At 44.3% G+C, this 12,249-nt stretch overlaps 1 protein-coding gene across 9 annotated transcripts in view; it reads right to left on the bottom strand.

Moving 5' to 3' along the window:
• auts2a (activator of transcription and developmental regulator AUTS2 a) overlaps positions 1 to 12,249 on the bottom strand; it is a 1,550,343-nt gene that overhangs the window by 870,705 nt on the left and 667,389 nt on the right. For all 9 annotated transcript variants that reach the window (XM_072469456.1, XM_072469459.1, XM_072469461.1 and 6 more), the window contains one exon: positions 3,572 to 3,673. In XM_072469456.1, the coding sequence (XP_072325557.1) occupies positions 3,572 to 3,673 (102 nt within the window). The remainder of the gene's footprint in view (positions 1 to 3,571; positions 3,674 to 12,249) is intronic.

The following is a 12,249-nucleotide window of genomic DNA, read 5'->3' on the forward strand; positions in this document are numbered from 1 at the left end:
TCAGACATGCTCATTGCTGAACTAGAAGGGACAAAATATCTTTCTCCCAAAAGATAGTCAAGGATTAGGTGCCCCCTTGCATGAGAAATCAGATACAATCTCCTCCCCCCCACCCCCAAAATCATGCCTCCAACACTCCAAACAATACGTAACAGGACAGCACAGTGATTAGCACTGCTGCCGCACTGCACCGAGGGCCTGGGTTCGATTCCGGCCCTGGTTCACTGTCCACTGTGTGGAGTTTGCACATTCTCCCCGTGTCTGTGAGGGTCTCACCCCCACAACCCAAAAACATTTGGAGGGTAGGTGGATTGGCCACGCTAGATTGGGCTGGTTTAACTAAATCGCTGGCTTGTAATGCAGAACACAGCCAGCAGTGCGGGTTCAATTCCCGTACCAGCCTCCCCGAACAGGCACCGGAATGTGGCGACTAGGGGCTTTTCACAATAACCTCATTGAAGCCTACTCGTGACAATAAGTGATTGTTATTCTTATTATTAAATTGCCCCTTAGTTGGAAAAATTAACTGGATGCTCTCAATTAAAAAAGAAATACATAACCAGCTGAAGGCATTCAACATTAAATTCCTTACTTTGGTTGTTGTGTGTAGTCACTTGCAGGAAACCACTGACAGTGAAGATGATGTTCGTTCAAAAATGCACCATCACAAGTATTGGAACTCATTCTGGGAGACTGGTTCAAATTCAGCCTACACAGATGGGGAAAGAGATTTTCTCCCCCCATCTGTTAGAATCGTAACAAATCTTTGTCAGCATCACTTAATGTAGGAATTGAAGCAAGTTGTAGGGCTAAAGAATAGGAATCTTTACTCTGCATCTAAATAATACTATGTCTGATATGTTGAACGTAAAATTTTGACAATGTTGAACTTCCTATCACTACCAGGGAACTGTAAAAGTAAGTGATCAGAAAAACATCAATCAACACCAAGGGCGTCATTCTCCGACCCCCCGCTGGGTCGGAGAATCGCCGGGGGCTGGCGTGAATCCCGCCCCCGCCGGTTGCCGAAGTCTACGGCACCGGATATACGGCGGGGGCGGGAATCGGGCCGTGCCGGTTGGCGGGCCCCCCCCCCGCTGGATTCTCCGGCCCGAATGGGCCGAAGTCCCGCCGATAAATTGCCCGTCCCGCCAGCGTGGATTAAACCACTTTTTGAACAGCGGGGCAAGGCGGCGTGGGTGGGCTCTGGGATCCTGGGGGGGGCGCGGGGCGATCTGGCCCCGAGGGGTGCCCCCACGGTGGCCTGGCCCGCGATCGGGGCCCACCGATCCGCGGGCGGGCCTGTGCCGTGGGGGCACTCTTTCCCTTCAGCCTCCGCCACGGTCTCCACCATGGCGGAGGCGGAAGAGACTCCCTCCACTGCGCAAGCGTGGGAAACGGTCAGTGGCCGCTGACGCTCCCGCGCATGCGCCGCCCGGAGATGTCATTTCCGCGCTTGCTGGCAGGGCAACAAAGGCCGTTTCCGCCAGCTGGCGGGGCGGAAATTCCTCTGGCGCCGGCCTAGCCCCTCAATGTTGGGGCTCGGCCCCCAAAGATGCGGAGCATTCCGCATCTTTGGGGCGCCGTTTTGGGCGCCAGTCGGCGGACATCGCGCCATTTCGGGAGAATTTCGCCCCATAGTTTTAAATTTGAAATTTTAAAAAGAAAAACATTTATTTGTCTCTTATTTGTACATGCATTGTTCAGTCAAAGCACTTTTATACTTTCATTGAGTTAGCAACTTTCACAACTTTTAAAGATCACCAGGTGTTTTACACCAAAGAAATACATTTGAAGTATAGTCACTGATGTCATGTAGGCAACATGGCAGCCATTTTGTGCACAGCATGCCAACAAACAGCGATGCGATAATGACGAGGTGATCAGTCTAGATTTGTTGGATGTGTGATAAATATTGGACAGCTCCCCTCTCGTCTCAAAATACTGCCATGTCTATTTGGGAACAGAGTTCAGGCTTTGGTTTAATGTCACATCCAATAGCTGGAACCTCTGACAGGACAGAACTCGCTCACCACTGCACTGGACAGTCAGCCTAAATTTTGTGTTCGGGTCTGGTGAGTGGGACTTGAACCCGCAACCTGCTGCCCCAATGTGATGCCACTGAGACATGGCGGAATTACCAATCCGTTTCAAAAGTTTATCTCTGCATGCATACAATAAAATGAATCCAGCGGTCTGTTTACTGCATGTGTCAAGTTAAAGCAAATTTAGTTTCCTGAATTGAAGCTTGCCTGTCTATATTTTTTAATGACACACCGTGCAAAATAGTATTTGTACAGCTCCAGATGTTTTCTCTCAAACACGATACTTTATTCATTTTTTTCTCTCATGAATGGATCTCCATTGAACTCTACCAATAAGCTCTAAAATATTTTAAGCATAGAATTTTGTTTTCTGCATTGCTGCAATATGTCCCTTTGTCTTCACTGATGTCCTTTAGAGGTGGAAATCTGTCATCCTTACCTGGTCTGGCCTAGGCTCCAGACTCCAGTGTCATGGCCACATGTCTTAGCTGCCCTCTGAAATGGCTTTGCAAGCCACTTAGCTATACCAAAACAGCTGGGAAACCTTCACCACACAAAGTTCAGTGGTTCAAGGTGGCAGTTCATCATAACCTTCTCAAGCAGCAATCAGAGACGAGCAATAAATGCTGGCCTTGCAAGCAATACCCACATCTCACGAATCAATAGCTGAAACGTATGGGACTTAGTTCACTGTACAGCACAGCGATAATGACATGGGAGCAGTTGTCAATGAGACCTCACGCCGGCAACAGTAAGAATGACAAGTGGGTTAATGAATCTGTTTCTGTGTCACGGAGCAAAATAGTATTTACGGCAGGCAGCATCATTTTGGCAGATAACAGGATAATGCCAAAGGGTTAAATGTTAAATGGAATAGACCACAGAGCAAAGGTATGAGCAGATGTCCAATTGAATTCGAGGGACAGACACACACAGGGCTGGAGACTCAAAGCCAGTGTGGCCTGGAGGAAACCCGGCCACATCATGGCCCAGCACTCATTCAGCGCACTGATTGCCTTTCTTAACTTATTTAATATAAACATATAGCCTATCAAAAACATTGTACATTGGGAAGGGGTTTCCTCTGTACAAGTGCAGGGCTACTTTAAATGCAGGATCATCAGAACAGGGACAGCAGACATCAATTCAATTTCCGACGTTAACATCAAATTACTTATTTAATTTCACGCCTGATGAAGCATCATATAGCTACACACAGAATCATTTCACTTCATTTGTTATGCCATGTTTTTTCAGTTCTTAGCTTGTCTGCCAACTGACAATTTTAATTACGACATGAATTTGATTGCACTTTTGAATAATTAGCACATCAAACACAAACCATTTAAACACCCAACATTTCCCAGAAAGGTATGTGCATATGCCTGCGTGGTGCCCAGTGCTTGCTGATAACAGTGTATATTTAAAGAGGGTTTGGGGAGGGGATGGGGGGGGGGGAAGAGGTTGGTGGGGAGATGGAGGGCGGCGCAGTGGTGAAGATCATTAGCCAGATGTCTTATACTTACATCACTCAGTCTTTCATGTGAGCAGCTCCGGTTCGAAGCTTTAGAATCACTGCTGATACTTTCACTGTCGCTGTCCCTGCAGCTGTGCTGAGGAGGCTTGAGCTGCAAAGCAAAGAGAAAAGATGAAAGCTATAAAGATGGAGGTCGGGACGGCCTTATCAGACTCCAGCAGCAAACTCGTGGAAAGCAGTGGAAGTCATTTTCCAGGCACAATAATTTTTTTAAAAATGTTTTTTAAATGGTAAACGATATGACCCAAGTGTCTGAGTCTAACAGCCTGGAGAACAGTGCGTGCATAATGTTTGCTAACTTCTCATCAGAGCCAAGGCAGGATTTATTAGCCTGCCTAGCTGGCTTTGGTGCATTTTTTCAACCAGTCATCCTTGCCAACCCCCTCAGATTCACTTCAAAAAGAAAGCACCCGTAACTGCTTCTGCCTGGAAAGCCAACAGAATGTACCAAGCCAAAAGAACCACCGATTTGTGAAGTGGGCACATCACAGACACTCTGAGGAATTGTTTACCATGACAGGCTATTTCATATGGCAGCCAGTTTGTACAAGTTGTACTTTGTAGGACAATAAAAATGAGGACAGAGAGAGAAAAAATTGCCATTTACCAACACCATCCATCATTTACAGCAAATAGGAGGGGGAAGAAAAACACCCTGGAGTAAAATACATAATTAAAATGAAAAGAGCCTTTTTTGTAGCCATTAGCACTTAGAACTGATGCTTTTCCTAGGAGGACTGCAACTGGGTCAAAGGCAGCTTTGTCGCCTTAGTAGAAAATGTGAGAAGAACGACATGTCTCTCGAAGCCCGATGTGCGTAACATGTCACTTAAAAATAGCTGAAGGAGACACAATAGAGTGGATGGAAAGAGGAGGGTAACACTCTCGATAGAGTTGAGGCAGGGGGAGGGGGGGGGGGGGGAGCAAACTGTTTGGTTCCATGAATTGTACAATCTACAGCTGCTTTCATGGTACAGAGACAGTTTCAGAAATGCACAAGTAAGGAAAGACCGAGGGCGCGAGCACTGAATGAGCTGTGCGAATAATTCATTTTCATCAATGATGCCAAGTCTGATCCATCATTTTTAGAATAAAATGAAGTTATTTGATATTGATGCTTGCAAAGTTTGTCACTTTGCCCTATTTTCTCCTGCAAAGTCAATGGGCAGAATTCTCCCACACCTCCACTGCCAGGACCAATGGCAGACAGTGAGGGCGTGAATCAGGTTAACAGATATTGGCGGCACAGTGGTTAGCACTGTTCCTTCACAGCGCCAGGGTCCCAGGTTCGATTCCTGGCTTGGGTCTGCACGTTCTCCTCGTGCCCATGTGGGTTTCCTCCGGGTGCTCCGATTTCTTCCCACAAGTTCCAAAAGACGTGCTGTTAGGTATTTTGGACATTCTGAATTGTCCCTCTGTGCACCCTAACAGGCGCCGGAGTGTGGTGACTGGGGGATTTTCATTGTACTCCATTGCAGTGTTAATGTAAGTCTAATTGTGACAATAATAAAGATTATTATGTAAATCCTAATTTAAATATGCAGATTCGACTTCAAGCCAAAATCATCCGGCTCCTGTAATTCTCCCACCCGCCGGCGCAATGTGAAGCTAGTGGGAATCACCACTGCTCTCCAAAAACGGAGACCAGACATGATGATTATGCGGGGGCTTGGAAGCCATTGTAGCCATTGTAGGGTGGTCAGGGACATAGCTGGGTTCCAAGGGCATAACCTGACGGAGGGCTGGAGAGTGAGCATCTTTGGTGTCCCCACAGCGGAGTGTCGCTCGCCTGGGGGTTGTCCCTGGACCCGGCGGTGGGGGAGATGATGCCGGTGATAGGGGGGCAATGTCGTTGCTGGCAAGAAGGCGGGGGTCCGCAGCGTTATTCCCAGATGCAGGCATCCTTTAAACATGGCACCTCTATATCTGAGAATACAGCCTTGCTGCCGTCTTTAAGTTGTGCACATCCCATTCACGGCTCAAATCACCCCGAGCTCCATAAAGATGTCCAACTGTGGGTGGTTTATGATCGGGATCGCTGCTGCACACCCAGTGGGAAATGCGTCGGGAGACAACACTGAGAAACATTTTGGGAGAATTGCGGCCCAAATGTACGAAAATAAATTGTAGGAGGAACAAAGCAACTGAAGAGTTTGACAACACTTGTTTCGCAATTTCTTTCTGGTAAGTTGCACCCAGGCATCTTGTGTGCTGAGGTTTCATTTTTAGGATTGCTAAATTGCATAAACAGAAAGGTATATATATCCTGATCAGTGAACTTTACATAAGAATGGTCAATGATGCGTTCCTTGGTACATTATTTTTATGCAGGACATTAGCGAATTTAAAATAATGTGTTAACAGGCAAGTAAAATTGCACTTTGAAGCAGTATAATATAAATATGTTGAGCATTCACCGGTTGGAATCATGTTTATTCAGGGAAGAAAACAAAGGTGCAATAAAACTGATTTACCGCAAGATGGGAGAGAACATTTCTTTCTTTTCACTATTTGTAATGAATCGCAAACACAATATAAAGAGTATCTTTATGATTTCACGACAGATAACAAAGAAAATCTCCACCTAAGAAGTGACCTGAAAGCTGCAAGCTATACTTGCAAAAAAAATAATAGGCCATTCATCAGAAATGTCATTAGCCATCAGATTTTTTTTACTTCTCCTCTATTTAACCTTTCTGTTGAGGAAACTCATTTCAATACACAACAGAAATCTAAACTAGAAGAGGTGAGGGGGAAGTAGGAATTAGAGCTGGGTCTAAGGCTAGAGGGAGGGGTGTGGAGTGAGATCCTGCATAGGGTGAACTTTACCTCCTCCTGCACTAGGTTGAGCCTGATACAATTTAAAGTAGTACAAAAAGTGTACTTCAGTAAGACACGTATGAGTGGGTTCTTTCCTGAGGTGGAGGACAGGTGTGAGCGTTGTCAGGGATCTTGTGAAATCCCCCCCACATGTTCTGATCCTGCCCCAAGTCAGTTGGGTTCTGGGTCTCATTTTATGAGATCATGTCAGAGATTGTTGGGTCAAACTGGAGCCTTATCCATTGGTGGCGATCTATGGGGTGTCACACTCCCCGGAGCTTGCCTCTTTGGTGGCTCGGAGGCAAGTCCTGCTTGAAATGAAATCAAATGAAAATCGCTTATTGTCACAAGTGGGCTTCAAATGAAGTTACTGTGAAAAGCCCCTTGTCGCCACATTCCGGCACCTGTTCGGGGAGGCTGGTACGGGAATTGAACCTGCGCTGCTGGCCTTGTTCTGCTTTACAAGCCAGCTGCTTAGCCCACTGTGCTAAACCAGCCCCTTGGATGGAGGTCGGCACTGCCCCCAGGGCCTCGGCATGGTTGAGTGACCTGGTAGAATTCCTGCGATTGGAAAAAATTAAATATACCGAGAGGGTCTATTCCAAGTGGATGTCTTCATCACTTTCTATAAGGGCCTCTTCATGGCCAGCAGCTAGGGGGATGTGGTAGGAGGGTTAGTAGGGAATCAGAGAGGGAGGATAGTGAGGCTGAGGGGGACAGGGGATTTAGGGTGTTGCTGTTACTTTGTTAAAATAAAAGCCTTTGTATGTAAGAATTTTATAATGTTTTGAATAAAATATTTTTTAAAAAGAAATCTATAGGCCAAGCTTTACACTCTCAGTTTCCTGCATCTTGGATAGCCCAAAATCGATCTGTGGACTTCTGCTAATTACTAGCAGTACAGTATAAAAAGATGTGTTGGAGTGGGTTGAGGGCAGGTTGTTCCAGGATATTCCTTTGTTCTTTTTGTCGTGACATGTTGACGCTCTCAAATCTTCCTCGTACAGCCTTGTCAAACTAGTAGCTTATTATTCTGACGAGAATCCTGTGTCTCAGCATTCTGTGACATGGAATGGAGAGACAGGAAGTTGCCCTTCTGGAGCTACACATGAGGTTGTGAGTGACACGTTGTTGTTTCTGAATGTCACTCTGTGCTACTTATTTCTGCCGATCAATAGGATCAAAAAGAATTTGAGCACAAGTGAATCCAATTCGTAAACCCAACGAAAAAGGATCTTAGTGGTGTTAAAATACTTAAGGAAATACATGGGGAGCAATATCCTTTAATATTAAGAAGTCTTACAACACCAGGTTAAAGTCCAAAAGGTTTGTTTCAAATCACTAGCTTTCGGAGCACTGCACCTTCCTCAGGTGAGGAAGCAGTGCTCCGAAAGCTAGTGATTTGAAACAAACCTGTTGGACTTTAACCTGGTGTTGTAAGACTTCTTACTGTGCTCACCCCAATCCAATGCTGGCATCTCCACATCATGGCTTTAATATTAATATTAACCTTTGCAATGAAAAATAGAATAGCGAGGTACTCAAAAACCTGCAAAATCTACCTATGAAGTGACAAAATAAAGAAACAAATTGCAATGTAGTCATAATTAAGCAAAACTTCCTTTGAGCTTTCAATCCTCAGACACTTGTCAGTGTAAGTATTTTTTAGCTCCACATTTTTGACTGTGGGTACTTGAAGCAACAAAAATTTAAAATCCCAAACACCTCTCAGAATTGTGTCGAGACAAATAAAATGTCAACTCCCAGTTTAATGTGTGGTTTTGAAATTCATTTTGACAGCAATATTGTCCAATGAAAGTGTGCACGTTTCCCACACTATATATTCCACTCCCCACAACTTGAATGCTTACTTCATTTATAACAGAATGTCTTTACCTTTTCACAAAATACAGCCATTTGACAACAATCAACAGGCTAGGTTGCTCATTCTTCAAAACATGGCAAGGAATTATTTATACAGCGTCTTTTTCATTTAACTTGCACCGTCAAAACTGCCAGGAACTACATCTGTCATTGATTTCCACGCAGTAAGTGTTCTGTTTTTATAACACTGTTATTTAAGGAAGAATTTTTTCCAATCTGTCTCGTTTTAGTTTATCATGCACAATTTACAACTGTTTTTAATAAGCAATCAGCATGTTTCCTTGGAATAATGTGAACAAGACCACAGCCAAGTTACTGATGGTTTTTAAAACCTAATTTCTCTTCCTTTGATGTTTAATGGTTAGCTGTTGAAAGAAAAATGAGCACAAACCCGTTAACACTTAAGTAGCTCCATTAACTCTTAGAAGGCGGAGAGAGGTGAGGTACAGAATGACAAAGTGCATAGAAAACCTCAAAAAAGTCGCTCAAGGAGGAACATTGGCACCCTTACTTAACAAAACTTCCAACGCTCAGGTGGACTGGAGTGCAATTTGCTAAACACGATTTATACCAGTATCTGAAGTGACCACAGTGTAGATCCATCCTTTGCAGTTGCCAAGCAACAAAGGTTAACAAGCTAAAGTTGATGTGTAGTTTTGTGACTCTGCGGCTGGGCTGTTTGGGATCGCCAAGCTGTGACTCCCGTGACAAAATGTACTTCTGTGGCACTTCCATGTCCAACACAACAGCAACTTGCATTTATATAGCACCCATAACATTGTAAATCATCCCAAGATATTTCGCAAGAGCATCATCAAAGTCATAATTCAAAAACAAACTATGATTTCACCACAAAGGGCTCTCAGCAAATATTTCAACCCGTGTGATACTACAACTCAATTCAAAGCAATATCTATCAGTAAACTGAGACTCATTTACCCACTAATTGGTCCCCTTTCTACAATGGAAGGACTTGCTTTAGCCCATGTGGGCCGGCACGGTGGCAGTGGTTGGCACTGCTGCCTCACAGCTACAGGGGCCCGGGTTCAATTCTGGCCTCAGGTGACTGTGTGGAGTTTGCACTTTATTCCCATGTCTGCATGTGTTTCCTCCGGGTGCTCCGGGTTCCTCCCACAATCCAAAGATGTGCAGGTTAGGTGGATTGGCCATGCAAAATTGCCCCTTAGTATCCAAAACGTTACGTGGGGTTACTTGGTCATGGGGCCTGGGCTTAAATAGGGTGCTCTTTCCAAGGGCCGGTGCAGACCTGATGGGCCGAGTGGCCTCCTTCTGCACTGTAAATTCTATGATCCAGGACCACATTGTGGCTTCACATGGATTCGGCAGCTGCATACACAAAGGCCTGCTGCATTCTGTCTATCACCTTCTGCCGTGAAAATCAAGAGTTCAATGCAACTTGCAAATAATATCTATGTAAACTAAAATATCTCATTTCATTTTTCAAAAGAACAACATAACAGTTGAAAAGTTTGGAAAAAAGAAATAGCGCAGAATGTAAAATTAAATTTTGGAGACCTATCCCTTGGAAATAAATCTCCACCTGAGTGCTCATATCCATTTCACAAATTGCTACATTTGCTGCTGCAAAATCAGATGTTTATGCACTTTGAATTTTGCTTGCAGGGAAAAATCTAGGGAGAGGGGATCAGGGTTATTAACATGCTCTTAATATTGCAGGGCTCTGATTTTATTCTTGCATGAGACTATTTGGATTGCTACTTTAGAGAGCTGACACATGCATAATGGACTGAATGGCCTATTTCTGGCACTCTTCTATCATTCTGCTTTTATTCAGAGATATTCATAGAATCGCAACAGTGCAGAAGGAGGCCATTCGGCCCTTCGAGACTGCACCGACCCTCTGAAAGAATACTCCACATAAGCCTATCCAAATAGCCCCTTACCTCACCTACACATTCTTTGGACACTAAGGGGCAATTTAGCATGGCTAATCCGCCTAATCTACACATCTTTGGACTGTGGGAGGAAACCGGAGCACCCATAGGAAACCCAGGCAGACACAAGGATAAAGTGCAAACTCCACACAGAGAGTCACCCAGGACCTGAATTGAACCCGGGTCCCTGGTGCTAACCACTGTGCCACCGTGCCACCCTATTAGGGAAGGTGCCCAAAAGCGTGGCCAAAGAGGAAAGTTTTAATGAGTGCCATAAAGTAGGTGAGTGAGGTCGAGGCAGAAAGCTTTAAGAAGCTCAAGCTGATGGTAAAGCAATGAAAATCGAGGCACTTGGAAGGCCAAAACGAAAGTGAAGCCATAGTTTCAAGAAAAACAATGCTGTGACTTAGTTTCAGCTCATCAAAGCTTGGCCTCAGTCCGAATGACTTAAAGGTCAGTGAGGACTTCAGGGAGAACTAAGTGCTGATCAGTGCAGTTGAGATTTTATGGGCCCTTGGAATTACTACAGCATTTGATCAAGAACACAGTTTTAAATATTTGACAGTCACTATGTGTGTACTGCCCAAGGTGGAGATGACAGACAAGAATGCTTTGTATTTGGTGGGCTTTGTAATGGGATTTTTACTGAATTTATTACTCGATAAGCTAACAAGGGTATTAATGTTAAGTCTGAAGGGGTTATGGTAGTCGACAGCATGAGCAAATTACAATTTGCCAATGAAGAATATTTAAGTATTCCTTGCTCCCACGAACAGCCGTACTTGCTCCTTAATCTGGGAGGCAGATTTTTTGCAGAGCACCTTCTTTTCACAACCATTATCCAGGCTACACTCTGGGGGAAAAAAAGCAGGACGCACACACGCTGACTTGGAAGTCTAACAAAAAGCTGGCCAACAGCTTCGAGAAATCTGGTAACTCAAAACTCTACTAAATATAAACCCATGACATTGCAAATGCATGTGGGCCACGGGGTTGTCATAGATTGAACTGCAGTTGTATTCAACATTCCACAAAGGGAGAGCATGATAAAATTACCCGTTGACAACATTTCGCATCAATGTGCTTTGAAAATAAAGTGATCTCCGTAGTACCCCTTAAAAGATGAAGTAGTTAGCTACTCCAACCAGCAGAGCTGGTAAAAGCCCTTTGAAATACCCAGTGGTACAAGTGAATTTGAATGCCTGTTGCTGGAGCTAGAATTCAAACTGATGGTCCTTTGAGATGCATGTTCAATGATCTAAAGTATATTTCCCTCCAGATGTCACTATGTCAGTTTCTGGCTCATGTTGGCCACAATCTTGCCTCGGAGTCAAAATATCGTGGGCGCAGGAAGCAGGTTGTCACTCGCAGTGCAGTACTGAAGGAGCACTGCACTCTCGCGTTTTTCAGCTAAGTCAGCAAACTGAGGGTTTGTTTCCTTGCAGGTGAGCATAAAAAGATCCCACTGCATTAGTTGGAAGAAGGTCTGGAGAGCTCTCTCCAGTTCCCTGGTCAGCATTGCCCTTTCGAACAACATCACAAAAATTGTAATTGCCTAAAAATAAAACAAATGGTTTTGTCATCATCACTTTCTTTCTGTGGCAACCTTGCTGTATGCAAATTGATTGCTGCATTTCCTTCATGAGAACAATGACTACACCTCAAATATACTTCATTGGCTGTAAAGTGCTTTGGGATGACCCAAGGTCCTATAAAGGTGCTCCTACAAGTTATGAGTCCCATCTTTCCTCATCAACAAACTAGCTTGAGTATAAAGCAGCATTGAGTGCCACAGCTCCATTTGTTTTCCCTTGTATTTTTCCAATGAAATTAGTAAAGAAAATATAGCACATCAGCCTAAAGCTAATTAACATGTTGAAAAATGATGGTTGACTTAACGCTGGGAAGATGGCTGACAGAGATAAAATGGTTGCTGAAACTGAGAGTTTTGTTAAAAACCCCTGTCCTTCTATGGCAGCAGAAAGGTATGCTGCAGTTTTCAGTCATTGAGATTCCATGTTATCAGTTCTTGGTTTCCCTTAGCAAT

Source organism: Scyliorhinus torazame, chromosome 12 (genome assembly GCF_047496885.1).
Source record: "Scyliorhinus torazame isolate Kashiwa2021f chromosome 12, sScyTor2.1, whole genome shotgun sequence".
Classification (NCBI taxonomy): domain Eukaryota; kingdom Metazoa; phylum Chordata; class Chondrichthyes; order Carcharhiniformes; family Scyliorhinidae; genus Scyliorhinus; species Scyliorhinus torazame.